Genomic DNA, 24,556 nt, shown 5'->3' with positions numbered 1-24,556 from the left:
TGTAATTCATGCCTAATCTGCGATTGCCAGATTTTTCTTTTGAGATGGGATCTCTCGCAATCATCTACAGCACTGCCATTAAGGACAAGCACCTCCCTCTAAGCCCAACCATGAATTGGGAGATTGGGAGGACTGAAGAAAAGCAGACTGTGTTTTGTTCTCCCTTTGCTCTCCATGACAGTGCAATGTAATACACATTCAAGAAAGAAGTTAAAACACAAACAAAAAGAAAGAAAGATGAATAATGATATGTAAATAAGAAGATGACAGGTATTAACAAAGCTTTAACTCCAATATATTGCTTCTGGACCGTTTTTGGCTTTGCAGGCAAACGCGAGTGTTTTAGATCTGATGCGGGCAGCTGCAGGAAACCAGTAGAGGGAATGCAGCAATGGCTGAATGTCACACAGCTGCATCCTGGATCTGCTGCAGGAGTCAGATAGCACACAGTGGAAGACCAAGGTTTAAGCTGCGGTATTCCAATCTCGAGAGATCAGTTTGTGGAAGGAGAAACATATGGTTGTGATGGTCAATTAAATATGAAATAATTAAATTAACACTTAATTAATGATGATCAACCCAGGGGGAATGGTGGCTTAGTGGTTAGCACCTTTTCATCCACAGAGTTTGCATGTTCTCGCCATGCTTCGGGGGTTTCCTCCGGGTACTCTGGTTTCCTCCCCAGTCCAAAGACGTGCACTGTAGACTGATTGGCATTTCCAAATTGTCGGTTATGTGTGTGATTGTACCCTGTGATGGGTCAGCGAGCCTGGTCGGCTCCAGGCTCCCCGCGACCCTGTGTGGGATAAGCGATATGGAAAATGGATGAATTGATGATCAACCCAACATTCTGGGTAAAACTGGTTTAAACTCTGTGCTCTGTTCTTGTAGTCGCCCAGCTGTAGCCTATGTTTGCGTTCTCAAACACAATCTCCCTCACTTCCTCACTACCAGTCTCTTCTATCAGGTGCGTTGTTACATTTCCTGATGAAAATGAGTAGTTTAATTTGGCGCGGTAGCTTCTGCGCGCATGCGCCAAGGGGAAATAAATAAATAAATAAACAAACAAACAAATAAATAAATAAATAAATAAATAACAAGAGCATCCACCCCAGAGAAGAAATCCCTTAGGGAATAAACCGTGCTAACGATTGGTACATAATTTCCCGCGATTAACAAATGAAAACGCGCCCAATTGCCCTTTGGTCCAATCAGAGGATGTAATCCAGGTCTTCAATCATTTTTGTCCTCGAGTTTCACTGGAGCGGAAATGATCATCTCGGTTGGTAAAGCGACGGAGCGCACTGAGTAAATTGAGGCTTGTAGAAAAATACTCACTGCGATTTGATTATCACTAAGACACATCACAACGGTCGCGTTTCATCTCGCCTGGAATTGTGCTTTTATGTTCTGTGGAGTTCAAGTTTTATTTAGAAAAGCATTCATTTGTCACTGGATGGATGCTGGGGCCAAAATGCACGCGCACTGCTGCTCCAAAAACAAAGCACATCTCAGTCGGGTATTGAATTGATCTATCTATCTGTCTATCTATCTATCTATCATTGCATGACCGAGGTCCGCCCCCCCTCCCCTTCTCTTTTTTTTTGCGCACATTAGCGCGCGCTGGATGTTGTGCCGACGATGCTGCGCCCTGCGAATGAAAAATTTCAAGTCGGATGTTTTTACGGCTCCATATCGCCAACAGGACGCTGGTACGGAGGTGGAAACCCGAGAATAAGCCGTGATCTGGAACCGTGAACAAAACACTTGTGTTTTTTTTTCTTCCTGCGTCCACGGTGGCTTTGCTTCTTTGCTTTGGCTCTGGAGGCACTGCGTTATTTTGCCACGGAGCTCGCGCGTTATTTACAAGCAACACGTCGAATTGCAAAACGACGCTGCAGCCGAGTCCTTGGGTTTTTTTTTTTTTTTTGGTTATTATTGTTTGTTTGTTTCTAACAAAGGAAGCTATACGATCTTGAAACTTGCAGCAGATCTTAGGAAACTAAAGAGGAATAAAAAGCTCCATACAGGTAACACTTCATACTGCGCGTGCATTATTATTAATATTATTATTGTTATTAATTTTTATTACTATTATAATGATTATTTTTAAAAATTTCAATCACTTTAAATTGTGCATCAGTTTTTTGTATGGGTTTTGTCTATGTATTAGTATTAGACTTAATGAATGCTAATGTCCTTAATGCTGTCATGATATTGTGAGGAAATAAAGTCCCTCAGTACTACATGTAAGAAATTAGTCGCAGTCATACCCTCGTGTCACCAGAACCTGTTGCTGGATGGATGTTATACATACTCAATGCTGGACATTTGGAATGGCTCAGTGTGCTCCTGCTCCAAGGCCTGCTCAGTCTACTGGACTCCATTACCCCTCTTTTGTCTCCTCATTTCCTGTCTTCCTTCAACATGTTCCTTCTGTTCTGCACCCGCGTGGAAAAAAGCCTGATTCCACCCGAATGCCTATTTTCTTTTCAATCAGAGAGAGAGAGAGAGAGAGAGAGAGAGAGGGGTTTGCTAATTGAGGGAGTAAAGGGAAACAAATGAGACGTTGTGTGTTGAAAGTTACAGTGACATTGTGCTTAGCATACAAGATCAGATGTAAGCAAAGCAATTCGACAGCGTGAGTATTTACACCATAGGAATGGGGGACTGAAACAAACAAATTTCGTTATAGAACAGGGGTTTTTTTCTGTCTCATTCCTCTGTCTTTCTCGTTCTCTCTTTCTCTCACTAGCTCTCTCCTGTTTGCTTTTCTATGGTGCTACCCTGAGAGAGCAGCTTCTACCCACATACTGATTTAAAAAAAAAAAAAAAAAAGGGCAAAACGCATGAGAGCATGAGATGACACACTGGGAAAAAATCTAAAGTGGATGTGTGTGTGTGTGTGTGTGTGTGAGAGAGAGAGAGAGAGAGAGAGAGAGAAGCAAAGGATGTGTGCATGCATTTGCACAGATGTAGGCACTTGATAGGGGGTCTGCCTCTATTGCTTAGCTTCATCTCACGAGCACCACGGTGCAGAAATGGGTGGCACAGTCAGTCATTGACATAGTTCAGGACACACTCTGGGGCTGTATTTATTTTAAACACTCTACCTTCTTACCCTTTTTCTACCTTCTGTCTCAAGGGTCCTTATCCACAAAGACCCCTCCTCTCTTCCCATCTCTTCCCCCACCTTGCGGCATTGGATTCCTCTCTGACTCGCCAACCCCCTACTCACTGCACATCTGTGTGCTCCCCCCCCCCCTCCTCCCCCATCCCCATCCACAATTAATCTTTTCCCTAACGCTTCCCTTTGAATGAACTGTGGCTTTGTCATGTCACTAGATTACGTTCAAAGAGCAGATCATGTTTTCTGCTTTGTCCCCTCTCGAGCCTCTCTCGAAGTGTTATTCTTAGCAAACTGGTGTGTTGCATCAGTCAAGCCTACATGCTTGTTGTGTAAGGATGTAGTGAAGCTTATGTTATGGCAGTAACTGTTACTCATCAAGTTGGCTTTAGCATATGACTCAACGTGCGAGACGAGGTCACACTAAGCTGTGCTTTAAAATATATGCATGCACATGCATATTCAGGACTGAATTTGCATGTTTAATGTTGTGAATGAATGCGGGGATGTTGCACATTCGTGTGACAGTTCGAAATAAAGAAGCATTCACAAAACCATCCATACTGTTTCGATCTTACGCCAGTGGTTAGGAAGTTACAGTGTTAACCATGGATACAGTAAATTTGTAGATGCAGCTTGTTGCTAGCTACTGCAATACATCACTGTGTCCGCCATATTGGAAAGAGTCGGATTCAACTGTAAGTCAGTGCAGATGGAACATGAGTAAACTGCCTTTCATATGGTTTAGAAATGATAGAAATAAGACATTTCTGTGTAGCTGATTTACACGAACACTGTATCAGTAGAAATAAAATATTGTAACTATAGTAAGTGCTAATGAAATAAAAATAATGCTTTTGGCTAGTAACCTTGGCTAGGGCCTTGGTTATTATTTAGGATCTGTTTTGGAGCAATGGTTTTAATACTGCTTTGTTGCAATATACTGTATTCTTTAGTATTCAACTGAAAATATTATGACATATTTGAAAAAATATGTAGCTATTATTTTGGAGTTACACAGATTAGGAGTGTCAGCTTTTGAGTTAAGGCTGGAATTTCATCTCTAAATCCATAATTGAGACTACCCTGACTTCCACATGGGACACTAGCTGAGCCTTGTTCCACTGAACACTCGGGCAAAGGGCTAATGTGACTCTTTTTGTGATTGACTTTTAGTCCGGGTGTTTTGTCTGGCTCACCGCCTGCTGTTAGGACTGTACACCCAGCAGCGGACCGTTCAAATAAAGGAGTGCATTGATATCTCTAATGCGACTCATATTCACTTTGTGAACACACGTCATGTCAAAGCTAACCCAAATTAAAGGGTAAGTCACTCTGCTTAAAGCAGATAAATATTCCACAGCAATGTGGCAATGCATCTTTTTATGGTCAGAACCACTTTTGTACATCATTAAGACATTCACCTTTTATTAATTATTCTAGATCTAGAATGGGGCAGATTCCAGCACATTTATTTGAATGTAAAAAAAAATCTTGTTAAGATACAGATAAAAGATATAGATGCTGCCTGTTTTCTCTAACGGGGACTACATTAGTGCAGTCAGTACATCTTCATGGGATGTGTTTGGTGGTGGTTGACAATGAAAGTCTACGTAATCATGTACTTTCAGATACAATGCTGAGATTGCCTCTGCACTTTCAGTGAATCATAGCCTGGAAGCATGTCACGCCGTGATCTGACATGAACTGTTTTAGCGTTCCGAGTCTGTGCTGCAGCACCTAACCTAACTTCATGCCATGCAAGCACTGCACCAGTAATGTGCCTCTGATGCAGCTGGTGTGTATTGAAATCCCTGTTAAAATGGAAGCTTCATGTAATGCACCTTTCATGCACAGGCCTTTGATGTCTAAAATACACTTACTATCTATGTCACAATTAGAAGATGATGACTTTGACAAGGAAAATGAATATACGGGAATACTCCGCTAGATCTCACAGAAACCTTCATTGTGGTCCGGAATATAAAGAAGTAGAAGAGGTGGTAAATCAAGGTCCAAGAGAGGCTGATTTTCTAGACGGGGAGACATAGATCCCATCAAATTATATTGTGTACTTCTGAAAATCCTTCTGGTATAAACAAAAATAAATAATACAAATAAAAACAAAAGATTTTATTTTATTTTAATTAATGCTTTCTGTGGTATTCCTCATCCAGCGCACACAATGACATTTTGTGCTCTGTGTGTGGGTGCTGTGTATCGGCTTGATGAATATTTCTATACGATGCTATATCACATTCAAGAGAAAGAGCACATGTTGTCTGCTTTAGGAATTTTAATGAATGACCAACGTGGGCAGGAAGCTAAAACATTCGTCCTGTCGTCCACAAATTCGAATCGAGACGATGCCACATCCTCTCCCTCCCCTGTCAATCACAGCGACACTAGCCAATCACGAGTGTCTGTACAGCGCATACAAATGGAAATGGGTGCATAGCGCTTTCCTCTGAGTGTGTTACACTGCCCTTTGACATTGCCTGAGCAGCAGTTTGCAAAAATTGTAGAACGCATGTGATAACCTTCGCTCTCCCTGGTTGGTAGGGGAGACCGAACTGGAGGGCGGGAATTGGCCATGACTAAATTAGAGAGAAAATCAGGGAAATCCAAACACAAAAGATACCAATATACTAAAGTACTCTGAGCTAAAGACAATTCGCTTGATTTCACAAGTCAGATGATCTACAACTGACTGCATAAACCTTCTCTCTCACTCTATTCATTATAAAGTCGAATAATAAGAAAGAAATAAAAACTAAACAGTGTTTTGTACTAAGCTCAAACCATTTCAGCTCATGCACAGGGTTTCATTTTTTGTGCAATAGCTGTGTTGTGTAACAGGGAAATTGTTAAGCCAACTTGCTCTTTTATTTCAGTTTCCAAATGCTACTCCTCCTACAGTGTTTGAGATAAAACCACTACATGTTCCAAAACCCTTCATCTCATGCCCACTCACACAGTTTACTTGCATCCATTGCTTTCCCAGAGATCTGCTTTTTTGTCTCTTTAGCCTCTATTTTTGTTTCTATCTTTGCAGTAATGTGCAGAGATACTCCCAAATCAGCTTTTTACTAGTTTACCCCTGCTTCGGACACTTCCTTTTCATGGTCCACTTTATTAGGAACACCTGGACACCTGCACATTCATGCAGTTATTTAATCAGCCAATCATATGTCAGCAGCTCAGTGTATAAAATCATGCAAATACAGGTCCAAAGCTTCAGTTAATGTTCACATCAAACATCAGAATGGGGAAGGGACAAAAAGTGTTCTTTGACTATGGCATGGTTGCTCATGGGTTGTTTTGAGTATTTCAGAAGCTGCTGATTTCCAGTTATTTTCATGCACAATACTCTGTAGAGTTTACACACAATGGTGCGAAAACCAAAAAATATCAAGTTAGCATCAGTTTGTTGATGAGAAAGTCAGAGGAGAATGGCCAGACTGATTTGAGCTGACAGGAAGGTTACATTAACTCAAATAACCACTTTTCACATCTGTGGTGAGCAGAAAAGCATCTCAGAATGCACAACACATTGAACCTTAAGGTGGAAACTGGACAGTTGAAGATTTGCCTGTTTATATGCCCAGTTTTACTGTACACTCAGATTCATGTTCTTTGCTGAAGGTAGTAGAACCTGAGGTGGTCTTCTGCTGTTGTAGCTGATACACCTCGAGGTTCAATGTGCTGTGACATTCAGAGACATTCTGAGATCTTTTCTGCTCACCATGGTTTCTTGTTCAACTCAGAAGCCAACTGATTTCCACGGGTAACCTTTTGATAAACCTTATTTTTTACTCAGATTTGCACTTTCTTACATGCTAATAATATTTCTGGTTTCTATCATACATCACAAACTCCACTTCAGAGAACACTTTGCTTTGTTTTCTAATTTATATACAAAGCCATCCTTGTTGAACACTGCACTCAGTGAACTTTCTCCTTCGTATATTCTTTTCCCTTTTTCCTGTTTTTTTCTCTCTCCCCAGGCTGGTTTTCTGGCAAATGTAATTGGTATTGTATTTGTGCTCCATTTTGGAGTGAAAAAAAAAAACGAGATGGAAAATAGCGAGTATTGAATTTATTTTTGTTTTTAGTGTTCAGTTAAAACTGAAGTTCATCTGTTATCTGTAACTGTGTTTTGCACTGATACTGCTCTACTACTTCTTTCTTCACTCCATCGTGTCCAAACACAAGACACCCTTAATTTTAGATTATAGATTGATTAACTTCAGTTTAGAGCCAACAAATAAGATGTACACAACAAATTATATATATATATATATATATATATATATATATATATATATATATATATATATATATCTCCAGTGGTCCATAATGCATGACATGACATAACATGGAAGAATTTCATTCTCATATCACACAGTTGTTTAACTGTAATTTAATTCCTAGTTATCCCATATTCATAGCCTTTGTCAAGTTAGAACACAGTGTAAATTAGCCAATATGCTATACTACATTTCATAATAACACTGACTGTATTGTTGTATATTTTTATACACTATATGGCCAGATGTACGTACATCAGGATTTCTAACGTATATTTTTATACACTAAGGACCAGATGTAGGAGGCTGTCTGCACCTCAGGCACCATTTCAGGTGCAATTAGGCCACATGTTCTGCATGTACAAGCATGTACTAAATGCTTAATTTAAGTACTGTGCTTGCTGAAACATGCAAACTGCACTTTTCTCCCTCATACATATATGTTTAAGGGAAGATCACACAAAAAAATGGGCTGATTAGATATTCTATTCAATGTAATAAAGTTTGGTTCATCAGATAACAGTGGCATGATGTTGAGTGTGATTTTGCTCCCCCCCCCAAAGCCAGATGTGAATCAGCACCTTGCTTGCTTGCTCAGTGTGTTGCCAGATGCATGGTTTATTTGTAGAACCTGTTTTTGTATGCCTACCAAAACAGTTGTACAGAGCTTAGTACATTAATTTTCATTTATTCATCTCCAGTGACCTCTTTATCCTGGTCGGGGTCAGGGTCACAGTGGCTTTGGAGCCTATTTTGGGAACACTGGGCACAAGACTGTAATTAGACCATCGATGGGATTCCAGCTTGCACCTGCTTAAGTCAGTTTTCTAGGTGGCCCATTCATATTATGCAAATTACCTTCATGAAGTTCATGTAGTACTACCTAGACCACCATCATTAAAAACAAGCACTTGTTTTTAATCCTGAATATATCCGATATTAAATAAGCAAGAGACAACTTTAAAAAATAACAGTAATAAAAAAAGACTAATACAATGACAAGCACATTAACCTCTGCAAACATATTTAACAATATAAACTTCACCCTCATTATTTGTCATCTTATAAAAAAGCACATATTGTTTTATTTAGAAGTATTCTGGACTTTAAGATGCTTTTAATTTTCAATATTGTATAGTCTAATTCTAAAATGAGACCCATGAGACCTGTACACCTGCTCATTTATGCATTTATGTGGCAGCAACACAATGCATGAAATCTTAAAAGGTCAAGAGCTTCAGTTAATGTTCTCATCAAACATCAGTATGAAGAAAAAGTGTGATCTCTAAAGTGTGACTTTAACTGTGGCATGGATGTTGGTATCTGATGGGCTGGTTTGATTTTCACACACAACACTGTGTAGAGTTTACATACTGTAGAATGGTGCGAAAAACAAAAAACCTCCTGTGAGCAGAGGGTCTGCAGGCTGGAACACCTTGTTGATGAGAGAGATCAGAGGAGAATGACCAGACTGGTCTGAGCTGACAGGAAGGATATAGTAACTCATATAATCACTCTTTACAACCGTGGTGAGCAGAAAAGCATCTCAGAAAGCACAACATGTCAAACCTTGATTTTGATGGGCTACAACAGCAGAAGACTACATCAGGTTCCACTCCTGTTAGATAATAACAGGAATCTGAGGCCATCATGGACACGGACTCACCCAAACTGGACAGATGAAGACTGAAAGACTGATTTTTTTCTCTAATCTTCAACTGTCCAGTTTGGGTGAGTCTGTGCCCATGATTCCTGTTCTTGGCTGACAGGAGTAGAACCTGATGTGGTCTTCTGCCCATCTATCTCAAGGTTTGACATGTTGTGTGTTCTGAGATTCTTTTCTGCTCACCATGGTTGTAAAGAGTGATTATTGAGTTACTATATCCTTCCTGGCAATTTGCCCATTGTCCTCTGACCTCTCTTATCAACAAGGCATTTCCACCCACAGAACTGTCGCTTACTCAGTGTTTTTTGTTTTTCGCACCATTTTGTGTAAACTCTTGAGACTGTTGTGTGTGTGTGTGTGTGTGTGTGTGTGTGTGTGTGTGAAAATCCCAGGAGATCAACAGTTTCTGAAACACTCAAACCAGCCCATCCGGTACCAACAACCATGCTACAGTTAAGGTCACAGTGAACCCATTTTTTCACCTTCACTTTTCCTCACACTTTTTTGCTGCCACATGACTGGCTGATTAGATAACTGCATGAATGTGCAGGTGTTCCTAATAAAGTAGATGGTGAGTGAATTAAATGATGAATTTAATATTGACCTCAGACGATGTTGTGTGTATTTACAATGCTCATAACAGATTCTGGAATGACATATGGTGTTTCAGTGAAATAGACAGTGGCAATGGACATAATACTGCTCCTTCCTCCAGCTGGTATTGTCCAAAAATAATTATCCTTAAATCCAAGGTCAGACTCCACCCTCTGTGCGTAACTCTTGAATAAATTCTGGATAGCGATGTGTGCAATTTTGGTGTTAAATCCCTCAGTATGCACATATAACCCATCTCTCAATACAGACCTGTATGACATGATGACATGCAATGTTTCATTTTCTAGAAATAAAGAAATGAGCAGTTATAATTACTAGTACAAATTAAATGAGTAAATACTAATGTATGAGTCTAATGTTTGATGCTGCCAGATAAATAGACATAATTATATATGACACAGTCATACAGATTCATAGAAAACAGGTAGAAACTTGTCCCATTTGTGTTATTTTGAGTTTTATCACAGAGGAAACATGTAAAAAAAAAATAAAAAAGTTATTATTGACATCACCCAGTGAAACTTATCCAAGTATGGCTTAAAGCTCTAATCAGACTCACTTAGAATAAAAACCGTTCCCAAGTAAATACAAATATGAAGTGTACATTATTTTATTGTGGTCATTCACTGGTATATTTGCTAGTAATATCAAGTGCAGAACAAATTAGCATCATTTTGCCTTGGTCATATTGTTTAAATGTTTAATAGCCATGAATGTCATATAAAATATAAAATGTTTGCTAAATAAATCTAGTCTGGTCTGTAATGACAGTGATTTTTTTAATTGGTAGAAGTTTAAGTAAAAATATGGCTTTACTTGTAATATCATGAGAGCATACGCATTTTTCAGAAATATCCAATTAAATTAGGATTTTCACTCATTATGATCTTCTCATTTTCTTTCAGTGAAAATTCAAGACTAACAAAGGCATGCACAAGCCAAGACGAATGAACTGAAAGAGACGTCAGTGTGGCTGAGGATGAATGGACCACCAGCCAGGAAGAAAAGTCTTTATTTTTTAAGAAGGCTACAGCCGAATATGTTCATTTTTCTTTTTATGAGCCAGGGGTTTTTGCAAAAAATGTTCAATTGCACACGTTGAAGTACTTGTCTTCTTGTTCTTCATCTGTTTTTGAAGTGCAGCCAAAACTAGTGCCAAACATTAACTGTGCCAAGTCGGGAGGGGGAAAAGGATATTTCAGCTGCATTTTTCAAATATTTCTCAATCCATTTTTTTTTTACCCTTTTACCTTACCTTCAACATGAGCTTACACATGAAGTGCTTTATTCAGAAGTGACTGTTAGCTGTGCAATTAACCTCACTCTCACAGGTAGGAGTTGGCCCTTGATTGAGTGACCAAAAACAGGGCCAACAGAAGCCTCCTTAAACCCCACAAAGTGACCTGCTGCTAATTTTGTCCTTGCAAGGCCTGGCATGTTTCTGCTTCATCAGTCAACCTACAAGCCATTGTATGCTTCTGCATTTACTCCTCTTCTTCTTCCCTGATTTCTGTGCACTAGAAAAAAAAATTGTCTTCGGAAAAAAAATAATATCCCCAAGCCATAGTTCGTATAGCCATCTCTGTCATGATAGTTAATACTTGGTTATGAGATTACAATATTTATTAATTTGATTTATAAGAACAGGTTCAAAGGTATATTCAGGGATACTCTTGAAGCCAGTCACAAGAGTGCATTCTGCCATATTCACCAGCATATAATGAGCCATTAATATGTTTACATAAGTTTTCCATTGGTTTTCACTTTTTGGAAACCGCACAGTAGAAGTAAAAATACTATTCTGTACTGTAACTTGGATGAGAAAATCACTTGCTTTGATTTGTTGCCCTGAATGTGTTCCATATGGATGAATGACTCCTCAAAACCCATACACAAACAGACACACATATTTCCTGACTTGTTTTCAAGTCAAAGATTAACACATGCTGCTTGGTAGCTTTTATCCTGACTGTTTAGTCTCTTCTGAAGTCTTTGGGATGAGCTATCTTCTTGTATAACTTTTAGACAAGAAAAAAAAAAGATGAGCACCTGTGCTCAATGTTTCATTCGCAATCACCTTTTCTGAATTATTGTAACTGTGTGGTGTCAGTAACTTCCGAAACACAGAAGACATTGTATTTATGTATGCAAAAAAAAAAAAAAAAAATTGTGGTTCAGATTCCAAGCTATTTAGAGGCTTGAAAAGTCTTCATGTGTTTTTTTTTTTTTTAATCATCATTGCCACAACCAAAAACACCTTATGATTTCATAATAAACACGACATTTTAAACACATGCCGCAAGTTTACAATTCACAAAGAAGAGGTAAATTACACAAGTAAAGGGTTTTATTTTGTTGTTTTTTTTGTTTGTTTTCTTTACAGAAGTTGATACTTAATTTTTTAAAGAGGTGTTCATTTTAAAATAGTGCCAAATACAAGCAAGGACATTTATAATGCATTTCAGAATAATAATAAACCTGTTATAGTTATAATAGGAATAACCTAACAGTGGACTTCAATATATAAGTTTACACTGAAAGAGAAATGTTTACATGTTCCCCTTAAGGTCCAAGCAGTTTGTTGAAACGTGATAAAAACCACGCATATAAAAAGTAAAGAAACCTGTTAGTTTGATGTGCATTAGTGATGATTATAATATTTATATTGTTAATGTTCCCTGAAATTCATGTCATGAATTTTTTATCACCGAAGAATTCACGCACCTAAATTCATTCAAAAATTTTAATGTTGAACTAAAATGAAATGAAATCTGTACAAATCGTTTCAACCTTTTTCCCCCCATGTATAACTGAATTAACTGTGTTCCATTTTTGATGTTGATATTTCTGTAGTATTCTGTTGGAATACAGACATTACTGAATATAATTCCATATATTCATAAATAACTGAATTTGAGAGTTTCATTGGTTCAACATTCAACTGAAAAAAAAAGTTAGACATGCATTTTTGCATAGCATTTGAGGAAATCTAACTAATTAAATGAAAGTTAACTTCTTGTAAATGTTGCATATTGTCAGAGTGGCACACAGTTTTATTTCCCAGTACACCAGCATTTCGTATTGTTAAGAACCGTTTTGTACAAAGTGGTACATTGTTCTTCTAGTTCATTGAGAAGCCCTCGTCATCAAAATGCCATTTGCTGCCATTTTTTGTTTTTTTCTTCTTTTGGACCATGTGATTTTCACAGTGGCAGTTAGTTCAGAACGTCACTCAGCCAATGGCAGGCCACTGTTGCTTCTGTTGCGAGGATGGGGCAAAGAGATCCCACCCCCTTCACTGAAAGGGAAGGGAAAAGAAGCAGCGGCCATAGCAGAGGAACCAGAAGTGGCTGAGATCCCTGCAATGCCTCTTCCTCAGATCATGCTCCCTCGTAATATGACCGCCGATGCCCTGAAACCCCCACTGGGGGCTGCACAGGTGGCGCCGCCACCACGTCGTCTGGTGGACGTTGATGTGTGCAGGGGCTACTATGATGTAATGGGACAGTTTGACCACACCTTTAACTGCACAAAGGGCACTTACATCTACTGCTGTGGCACTTGTTACTACCGCTTCTGCTGTGAGCATCAGCGCAACCGCCTGAACCAGGACATATGCACCAATTACCACTCGCCCATCTGGGCCAACACACAGGTGCCTGCCACTCAGCCCCCAAGCCGTTCGGATCCAGACTTTGACCCTTTGCAGCAGCAGAGCAACAGTACAGTTTATGTCATTGGTGGCGTCATTTCTTTCACATTGGTCATGGCCATTGGGGTGAAGGTGGCTTTCCGCAAGGTCTCCCGTAGACCCAGGAACCGAGATCTCAATATGCCCAGGTGAGTGACACCATATAAAACATTTGTGAATAAGTTTAGAAGGGACAGTTGCTAAAATTGAAAATAGTACTGCTTTAAGTTGTGGCCTTATTATTCTTTTATTACTAGTTTGTGACTAAGGTGGTCATATAAACTGGAATCTGATATTTTGAAGATGTTTTTTATTCTATAGGGTCTACCATTGCCTGTTTTTGTTACCCCTGGATTCTCCTATTATGCCTTTTTCCTTTTTATTAGAGCACTGGTTGATATATTGCGTCATCAGTCCAGCCCAGTACAACAGAGTGAAAGAAACAACAGCACCTCCGCCACCACCAGCAAAGGCTCTCTGGGTAGGCAGCCCAAAAACCATTACGCACCCATCCTCCAGAGCAAAGACAACCGGAGTGAGTATTATGCACATAAAGCAGATGTGTTAGGACAGAACAGTTTAAAGGATATTTACAGTCCAGGTTTGAGATCAAACAATGAATATGAGACAATAGATCAGAATTTCAGGTTTAATTTCCTGATATTTATATTTAGATGTGTTAAACAACTTAGAACATTTTTTGTTTTAACCCACCAATTTTTCATTGATTGATTGATTGTAACAGTTAATAGTTAATAGCATTTAATAGCTCAGAATGGTAAAAGCGTCTTTTCAAGCCTTTTCTAACCCTAACCCTAAGCCATACATGATGTAAAAGAAAATGTGATTCATCAGAGCCACCTTCTTATTGCTCCACGTTCCAGTGCTGACGCTCACGTGCCCTTTGTAGGAGCTTTTGGTAGTAGACTGGGGCCAGCATGGCCAGTGTACAGGCCACCACTTTCTTGGTCTTCGTACCTGGTTGTCTAGTGGGTAGGGTTTGATTCTCAGTCAGGGAATTGTGTTTTACTCACCTCTGGCCAAATTAACATGTAAAAAAAGCCAACTCACATCGAAAAAACTGTCCTTCAAGCTGGATTCAAGCCAGCGACCTAAGGATGACCGTTATAACTACCTACAGTCCTCCGCTCTACCAACTGAGCTATCGAAGGTAAGGCAAAAATTGTCTTTGATAAGTGAGCTAGCAAACGAGACCAATTTTCCATTCGAATTTGCTCTTTACAAGCAACGTGGCAAACTGGTTTTAAAGAAACACTAGACTATTTTTTCTGGAGCCTATAAACGTGTTTGTCCATGTTTATATTCTCATGTTTCTTCAATACATTTACTTCAATTAAGTAAATAGAGCATTTACAAGTTTACATGCACACATTCGGATGACTTCCTTTACGTCAAAGCAATTTCCTAGGATGGAAGATTTGTTTGGCACGAGCTTGTTTGATGAATGCCAAGGCGCTTGCTTGCTCATCTGAATAGAGTTTTCTCTGCACTAAGACACAGGTTCATAGCAGGCTTCAACTTCCACAGGTAAAAACCCCAGTGCAGTTCATGTCCAGTGCCATATTCTCTTGCCCATCACAGGAATGGAGCATGAGACAAGGCTTAAGTACAACTCCTTGGCCCAGCATCTTTTCAAACCTTAGCAGGGTTTTGTCACATCTCAACCCGGCCAGGACTCAGTTTCCCAAGAAGCAACACTCACCTCCCATGCACGCATGCGCTCACCATCCCCGGAGTACTAATCTCCCACACCTATCACTAATCACACACACACTCTCTCCACTAGTATTTAGAGAGTCATTCGCCAAATGTTCATTGCGAAGTATACGTTCAGTAGACTTGTTCTCTGCGTTTCCAAGCCTTTCACATTCATTTGCTTTCTTTGTTATCTCGACCTCTTTTCCCGTTTATGACTATGCTTTCTGCCTGTCCCCTTGTGCTTTGTTTGTCCGATCGCCTGACCCTTGCTTGTTTTACGACTACGTCTTTGGAACTACCCTTTACTACGCACCCGCTTCTGCTTCTGTGCGAACTCCGGTTTGTGACAGGTTTCCTCGTTAATATAGTGGACAGTATCTCCACCTGTCATGTGGAAGACTGGGGTTTGATTCCCTGATGGGGAGTCTCTTTTCTAAAACCAGCGCTATATTCTCTTGCCCATCACGGGAATGGAGCATGAGACAAGGCTTAAGTGCAATTCCTTGGCTCATTTATGTTTTGATAATTTCCAAAGTGCCAACCGTCTTTACAAGCCTTATCAGGAACGGAGCATAAGACAAGGCTTAAGTGCAACTCCTTGGCCAAGCATATTTAAAAAGCCTTTCTAACAATAACCCTGAGCCATACATGATGTAAAAGAAAATGTGATTCATCAGACCAAGCCACCTTCTTATTGCTCCATGGTCCTGTGCTGATGCTCATGTGCCCTTTGTAGGAGCTTTTAGTGGTAGACAGGGGCCTGCATGGAGAATGTAGAGGCCACGGACAAGTTTTTGGGCCCTGGGTTTTGCCTGTGATGACTGTTGTTAAAAAGGATAAACCAATATGAAGACCAGAGAGCTGTCTCTGGGAGAAAAGCAAGCCATTTTGAAGCTGAGAACAGAGGGAAAATCAGAGCATTGAGCATATAAAAAAACAAACAGTGGTGCGCTAACTACCAGACATTGAACAGGTTGAAAACTACACCAGTTGATGACAGAAAGATTGTGAGAGCTGTGAAGAATAACCCAAAAAACAACAGTCAGTGACATCACCAACAACCTCCATAGGGCAGGGCTGAAGGTATCACAATCCACCCTTCGAAAAAGACTTCAAGTGCAGAAAAATAGACACCATACCACAAGATGCAAACCACTCATCAGCAGAAAGAATCAGAAAGCCAGATTGGAATTCTGGCCACAAATTCTGGTGCCAAGATGAACCTCTACCAAAGTAATGGAGAGGCCAAAGTGTGGAGAAAGAAAGGATCTGCTCATGATCCAAAACATACAAGCTCATCTGGGAAACATGGTGGAGGTAGTGTCATGGCTTGGGCTTACACAGCTGCTTTTGGAGCAAGCTCACTAATCTTTATTGATGATGGAAGTCATGATGGTAGCAGCAGAATGAATTGAGAAGTTTATAGAAACATTTTGTCTGCTAATTTACAGAGAAATGCATCCTATCTAATTGGGAGGAAGTTCATCATACAGCAAAATAATGATCCAAAACACACTGCCAATGTAAAAAGGACTTCAGCAGGGGGAAAAGTGGAAGGTTTTAGACTGGCCAAATCAATCACCAGACCTCAACCCAACTGAGCAGCATTTCACCTCCTGAAGAGGAGACTGAAGGGAGAAACTCCCCGAAACAAACAACAACTGAAAGAAGCTGCAGTAAAAGCCTGGAAAAGCATCACAAAAGAAGCAACAACAACAACAACCAACAGTTTGGTGGTGTCAGTGAGTCGCAGACTTGATGCAGTTATTGCAAGCAAGGGCTATGCAATCAAATATTAAGTGTTATTTACTTTCATTTTCTTGAAGACTTATCTGTTCCTATACGTTTGCTCAACTAAAAATTGGGTGGTCTGATACAAAAGGTTCTATGTTTTATGTCGTTTAACACATCTAGATGAAAATACCAGGAAATGAAAGCTGAAATCCTAAACTCTGTCATATCCATCTTTTTTTAAAAATCTCAAACCCAAATGTCTTTAGTGTAGAGCACAAACAAATGAATTGGCCTTGCCGTTCCAATATCTTCAAAGGGGACTTTATATATACAGTGGGGTCCAAAAGTCTTCCAAATATAGATGCATTTTCACCATTGGCCTCAGACTTTTTAGATAAATGTACTTTAACTTGTATTTAAACAAAAAACATATAAAGACCAGGTTTTTGATATTTTACCTAATCAACTGCATAGATTTTTGAAAGTAAACATTTATTTAGAAAATTATGCATGAAACACATTCCAAAAAAGTTGGGACAGGGGCAATTTAGGACTATTAGCAATGTGACAGGTTGAAATAAGAAGGTGACGTGAAACAGGTGAGATGATCGTCTAATCATAGTATACAAGGAGCCTCCAAAAAAGGCAGAGTCCTTCAAGAGCAAGGATGGGTTTGGGAATACTTTGGTAATCCTTTTTTTTTTTTTTTTTTTTTTTTTTTTTTTATAAATATTTTTATTTACTTTGGTAATCCTTTGTCAGTCAACACCATTCGCCACTACATCCACAGATGCAAGTTAAAGCTATACTATGCAAAGCAGAAGCCATACATCAACACTGTCCAGAAGCGCCGCTGACTTCTCTGGGCTCAGTCTCATCTGAGATGGACAGCAGCACAGTGGAATCGTGTTTTGTGGACTGACGAGTCAACATTTCAAATAGGTTTTGGACAAAACAGCTGTGTTTTCTGGGCCAAAGAGGAAAAGGAACATCCAAGCTGTTATCAGCATCAGTTCCAAAAGCCAGCATCTGTCATGGTATGGCGGTGAGTCAGTGCCCATGGCAAGGGTAACTTGCACATCTGTGAGTGCACCATTAATGCAGAAAGATATATACACATTTTGGAGCAACATATGCTGCCATCCAGAGCAGAACAACACCAAACAACATTCTGCCCGGATTAAAAGCGGTTGTGTAAGCAGACATTGCGGCTGCTAGCATGGCCTGTCTGCAGTCCTGACCTGTCTCAGATTGAGAATATGTGGCGCATTATGAAGCGCAAAATACGGCAACGAAGGCCCCGTACAGTTGCGCAGCTGAAGAAATGCATAATGGATGAATTGGGGAAAATTCCGCTTGCTAAACTTAACCAACTGGTGTCTTCGGTGTCCAAATGCTTAATAAGTGTTATTAAAAGAAAAGGTGATGTTACACAGTGGTAAACAGTCGACTGTCCCAAATTTTTTGGAGTGTGTTGCAGTCATCAAATAAAACATCAAATAATGTGTTAATAATTTGTTTCTAGTATAGTACAGGGTGAATTGCATTTTCAAATGACTCTTTTTGTTGGGTTTTTCGCTCTCTCCATTTTCCATATTGTCCCACTTTTTTTGGAATTGGGGTTGTACACTATATGGACAAAAGTATGTGGAGAGCAGACAATCACACGTACACGTGGTTCTTCCCCCAAAACTGTTGCCACAAAGTTGGAAGCAAATGTAAATATACAATGTCATTACAGTTTCCCTTTGGTAGAACTAAGAGGCCCCAAACCTGTTCCAGCATGACACAAAGTACACAAAATGAGCTCCATGAAGACATGGTGTGTTAAGGTTGGAAGAAGGTGGAAGAACTCAAGTGTCCTGCACAGAGACCTGACCTCAACCCCACTGAACACCTTTGGGATGAGCTGGAATTGGAGCCTCCTCGACATCCCAACATCAGCGCCTGACCTCAACCTCACTAATGCTCTTGTATCTGAATGAACACAAATCCCCATATAGAAACATTAAGATCATCTGGTTTTGCTCTACTCTTTTGCAGTTGGCAAACACAATGTAATCCAGTCTGGGTCCAGCCCCAAACACACAGCTACTATAGGTAAGTAAAAGAGTAGGTTCTGTGTGTGTGCGTGTTCTGTAATAAACATTTAGTAAGCATTTGTTGAGAAAATGTCTTCAATGTATAGCGAAAACAATAGAATTGCCCTTCCAGTACTTTCGGAGGGTACTGAATATTTTGTATATATAAAAAATGTCATCACTTAGTTACAAAAGAGGCTTAGTGAGTGGGAAAATAATCATTTCATGTGGTTGTGGTAAGAAGGGAGCTGATATAAGCAGATGACAAATTCTGATTGGTCCTTAGATTGGCCTAACATGACTCATACCATATATAGTCCAGTCTAACTCAAACCAAAGAGAAACAAGCAAAATGGCAGAAAAAAAGAAATTCTGAAATCTTTCACCTTATGAAAAACGTCTTACACAGTAGTTATTAATTTTTGCTAGAGAATTTACTGTGGTAGTATTTTGGTAATTGTGAAAATAAGTCGCTAGGGGCTTTAATTGTATTTCTCTTTCAACTTAGACTGATCGAGCTGTGTTATGCAGTCTATGTTTAAGCAGTGTTTTATGGAAAAAATTCAGACATCATTTTTCTACAAATGAGAATTCAGCCAGTGGCATCTTACAGGACTCACAGTTTTGCCGAATTGTTGTCCTTTGTACGGTGTTTAGATGCAAACTCTTATACTCTGTTTTATCAGAGCGTGTACCACGGATGAACAATGTCCAGCTGACCTCCACAGGTACGCTGATCTCCAGCAAGACCAACAATACAGGCAATCCTTTAACCTTCTCTCATTCCTTTCACAACCTGGCCCAGCTCCCTCCAACATATGAAGCTGTTATGAAACCTGATATTAACCGCTATTCCTCCCTTAAGAGACTAGGTGAGTGTGTGACTTAAAATAAAATGTAGATTATTGCATTTTCTAAATTGCTCACAAACCAGTTATAATCAACACATTGGGATTGAAGTATTGATTGACTAATTTTGAAGCTGTATCTAATTTGTCTCCCAACTAAATGCAGAAAAAGAACTGGATGATTACACAAATTATTATACCTCAAAAAGACGACCCAACGATGCACCACCTTCCTTCTACTCCTCCCAGCATCACCTGCACTGGAGTGGTGATTACACTCTAGGAGCAAGGGGTACATTGCCTCTACACTCATCCCGACCCCAAATACATGTACCTACCTCTACTTCCACACCAAATCCTTACCCTTTACCCCAGTCACCGTACAGTCCTACCTTTGAGACAGTGAGCCAGCCTCCACGCCGGGTGATGTCTCAAGACCAACTACTGGCCTTGGGAGAGGGAAACACCCTGTCTTACTTGTCTAAGAACCAGCAGCACCAGTATTACAAAGCCATGGCCACCAGCAAGAGTTCAAACTCAAAGACAATGAGAAAGTCCCACGAACGCCTCCTGGTGTCACCTGAGGAAAGAATGATGGGGAGTGCAGTGGGTGACTATGGAGGGTTGCTGTCTCACCTGAGCCATCATAAGAAAACGCAGTCACAGCAGAATGTGTGTGTGACCCCATTACTTGACCGACACCACATGATCAAGATGAATTCGCACCCAACATCTGGCTGTGAACAGGAGTTCACAAACATTGCTGCTACCATGTCAGCTGGCCATGGAACTGGCACTATGGGTTGGGGGGAGGGTCATGGCTCTACTGGTGCCGCAGGAACAATCAGCCAAAATGCCCGCAGGATGGCATTTGCTGTAAAGCGGCAGAACACCATTGAACAGCTGCACTTCCTCCCTGGGGCAGGGGGAGGCAGTCAGGCACTGTGGACAGGGAGTAAAAACGAAGTCACGGTGTGAAGAAGGGGTGAGGCAGAAGAGGACAGAAAAGGGATGATAGAAAGATTAAACATATTTGCTCAAATGGAGGAGAGGACTAATATTTTAAGGCAGAGTACAAGTTAGAATGACAGGAGATGGACACAATAGGGAAGATGGAAAAAACTTTAGAGTGAGGAGTCTCATAGCAGAAGAACTTGGTATACTGCTAGGACAGAAGTGAGGCCATACATGGTTCTGAAGATCCATTTTTGCCCCTTGCTGCTTGTTGCTAAGAAACAGGATAAGATACACCCAAGTTATGTGAAGGTATTTTTAGGATGAATCTATGTGGATAACTAAGGTTCCTAGTTTTAGCTCATCTGACTGTGTATACAGTATATACTTATTCTTGGAAACATTGCACCTACAACAATTGAGCCATACTTTTAGAACATTTTATGGTTAAAAAAAATGATGGAAAATGTTTTGAAGGTTTTCTCCAACACGAACCTTCTAGCAATTACATTTAATTTTATATTATATAAAGCTTAATACTACTGAGTTTTATTGGGAAAGGACTTTGGAGGATAATATGGCCGAAAATAAGAGGTGGAAACTTGAATGGTCTCTGATGACAGGAATTGACAGGTATATCTGTGAAGACTGTATATTTGTGAAATTTGAAAAGATGTAATGTTACAGCAGCAGAAATAAACATTGAGTAATAAGTTATCATGAACTCCACTGCAACTTCAAGTGGGCAATGACAAAAAAAGAAAAGAAAACAAGTCTACAAAAATTTATTGATTTTCGTTATCAATAGTGGTCCAGCAGACACGAAATAAATAAGAAGCTGTGACGCTAGACACTGACACAACATTGAACAATATTGTGATACAATTCTTTAGATTTAAGAGTGCTGACTCTTTTATAATACAACTTGGGGTAAGTGTGGGTTAGATGTATGACAATGAGTCTCCAATAATGTAGTGTCACATAAACTATATATATATATATAGATATAGATATCTTGGCTTTATTGTGGTACCTATTGTGGTGCCTCTGAGAGCAATATGCAGTGTTAATCTTTGATTCATAGGGAAATATTTAAAGAATCTAAGGGCCTTGTAGTTTGTGGTTAGAAAATAATATCAACCTGTGCTCAGTATGTGCCATAAATGAGCCAGTAGGCATTGTGCCTGTTCAACAAGCAAGTCTGACCAGTTAAAGGATTACTACAGACGACTTCCCTAGTCCTGGTTCCTGACATTTGGTCTGTTATCATGGAAGCGTGGCAGAAGACAAATTAATTATGAGCATGCTTTGTTGTCAAGAAAACTGCAGACACACAATTTGTAACAGTTGATTACTGTATAAGGTTGGTATGGGAATAGGAAAGGGGATGGGGAGTTGGTGGACTCTTTATTCCAAGGGCTATTCTGAAACTTATCTGTATGTCTATGCTTCTGTGTTTGGTCAATTGTTTTTTTTTGTTTTTGTTTTTTAAAATGATCATGTGTCAGTCTAAGTGACACAGCTGTAGAACAAAATGCAGAAAACAACAGAACAAATTCTGATATAGCTAACTATATAATCTGCCAAGCTGAATACACTGTAATATATTGACATATATGTTATTTTCTGAGTAATGAGCAGGCCAGTTTTGGTATATTCTGAAAAACTCTTTGTTTTCAGTCAAAGATGTGTATATTTCTCCACTGTATACTCACCAGACATTCATATGCAGTTGTGTGGTGGATGCCTGAGACTGTTCATGTGCTTGAAATGAACAGAAAAAGTAAACAGACATGAAATATCCTTAAAATTAATATTTCAGATTTTCTTTCTATTTAAGTTATTCCAGTATAAAAGGTATGAGAATTTTATATCGATTTATACAGTATAAAAAAAGACTGAAATCAAGTCAGTGTTCAAACCAATTATCAGTGTTCAGATCATAGTTAATGTTTGCTTCTTTTTGCTTCCATTTTTGTGACTTTCCTTTTTGTTACTATACAACTTCCGAGTGGATTCTATACTTTGTAATCAATGACAAAAAGAAGCAATTAAACTGAAAAGAGGAAAAGCATGAAGATGTCAAAAAAAGAGTCAGTGTTGATGTCATTACTGCTGATTAGTGATGTCAAGGTGTGTATGTTTCCTGTTTGTGTGTCTGTGTTTCTGTGCCTGTGTGTATTTCTGAATCTGTCTTTTGGAATGCTGAATCTCCCATTTTATCTGACTTTTATCTGAATTGTCAGACAATGTACAAGGAAAATTAAACCCCAAAAAAGACTTTATTTTCTGTTTAGATGAGTGTTTTCTTTTTTTTTCTTCTTTAAAAAAATGCTTATAATAAAGACATAACGATTTCCAAACCTGCATTAAAGTAAAATATTTTCAACCTTGGTCATTTATTACAGGCACACAAAGTCCAATATGCAGAATGACATTTGTCTAATAAAATCTGCTATTTCCAGTATATGAAGATATGTATCACTTACCAAAGAAATTACAATGCATGCCAGTAGCTAGGTTTCATCTTTATTCACACATTGCAATAAGGTGTGATTTAATATTGAGGTTTGTAAAAATTATTCTTACTTTCAGCCACGCTCTACCAGAGATGACTGCAGAAGGACAAGTGCCATTTTACTTGCAGCATCAATGCTGAAAGGGCCGTTTCTTGCTGTAAGCAGTCATTTAGGGCCCCTGGACTATCAGGGGGCCCCATGATTTTTTTATAATGGCATGTTTTATTATTGTGGTGAACCGATCTGTGTCCCCTGCCTGATTTGTGCTGCTTGTGCATGTCATTGTTGCAGTTTTTTATTAAAAAGGACACATTTTATTATGCTTTATGATGCTGCCCGCTATCTGTAAAGTGTTATTGCACTATAATACAGCACATTTTGTGACATATCGAAGTAACTCATACACTGTATGTTGCGACAATAAGACGTGTGTGTGTGTATACACATACACTGCAAATTATCATTGAACAGTCGTAATATTTCTCAATAATCTATTTTTAAAATAAATTCTGTATATGAAAAATACCATAGTGAAAATAATGCACAGAGCAAATTGTTCTATATTGCATTAGATAGATAGATAGATAGATAGATAGATAGATAGATAAGTGCTTGAAAGTTTGTAAGAATTTTCTATATTTCTGCATAAATATGACCTAAGACATCACATTTTCACACAAGTCAAAAATGTAGAGAAAGAGAACCCAATTAAACAAATGAGATTAAAATATTATTCTTGGTCATTTATTTATTGAGGAAAATGATCCAATATTACATATCTGTGAGTGGCAAAAGTATGTGAACCTTTGCTTTCAGTATCTGGTGTGACCCCCTTGTGCAGCAATAACTGCAACTAAACGTTTCCAGTATCTGTTGATCGGCTTGGAGGAATTTTAGCCCATTCCTCAGTACAGAACAGTTTCAACTCTGGGATGTTGGTGGGCTTCTCACATGAACTGCTTGCTTCAGGTCCTTCCACAACATTTCTGTTGGATTAAGGTCAGGACTTTGACTTGGCCATTCCAAAACATTAAATGTATTAGTCTTTAACCATTCTTTGGTAGAACGATTTGTGTGCTTAGGGGCGTTGTCCTGCTGAATGAACCACTTTCTCTTCAGATTTAGTTCATAGACAGATGTGCTGACATTTTCCTTTACAATTCGCTGTTATAATTCAGAATTCATTGTTGCATCAATGATGGCAAGTCGTTCTGGCCCAGATGCAGCAAAACAGGCGCAATCCATGATACTACCACCACCATGTTTCACAGATGGGATAAGGTTCTTATGCT

General features: G+C 39.2%; 1 protein-coding gene and 1 non-coding gene across 2 annotated transcripts; one reads left to right on the top strand and one right to left on the bottom strand.

Annotated features, from left to right (window-relative positions):
- The first annotated feature begins 1,279 nt into the window (after positions 1-1,279).
- shisa7b (shisa family member 7) lies at positions 1,280-23,134 on the top strand. Its single transcript, XM_017481849.3, has 6 exons — positions 1,280-2,030; positions 10,624-13,558; positions 13,796-13,944; positions 18,906-18,962; positions 19,630-19,815; positions 19,958-23,134. The coding sequence occupies exons 2-6, from the start codon at positions 12,870-12,872 to the stop codon at positions 20,767-20,769; spliced, it is 1,893 nt and encodes a 630-aa protein (XP_017337338.1). The 5' UTR covers positions 1,280-2,030; positions 10,624-12,869; the 3' UTR covers positions 20,770-23,134.
- Positions 14,494-14,581, bottom strand: trnay-gua (transfer RNA tyrosine (anticodon GUA)). Its single transcript is given in 2 exon segments — positions 14,494-14,529; positions 14,545-14,581. It is a non-coding gene; the product is annotated as a tRNA-Tyr (tRNA).
- Positions 23,135-24,556: the final 1,422 nt, after the last annotated feature.

The sequence above is a fragment of the Ictalurus punctatus genome, chromosome 12, assembly GCF_001660625.3.
Source record: "Ictalurus punctatus breed USDA103 chromosome 12, Coco_2.0, whole genome shotgun sequence".
NCBI lineage: Eukaryota > Metazoa > Chordata > Actinopteri > Siluriformes > Ictaluridae > Ictalurus > Ictalurus punctatus.
The sequence above is the reverse complement of the archived record's forward strand: the minus strand, read 5'-3'. Positions and strand labels throughout refer to the sequence as shown.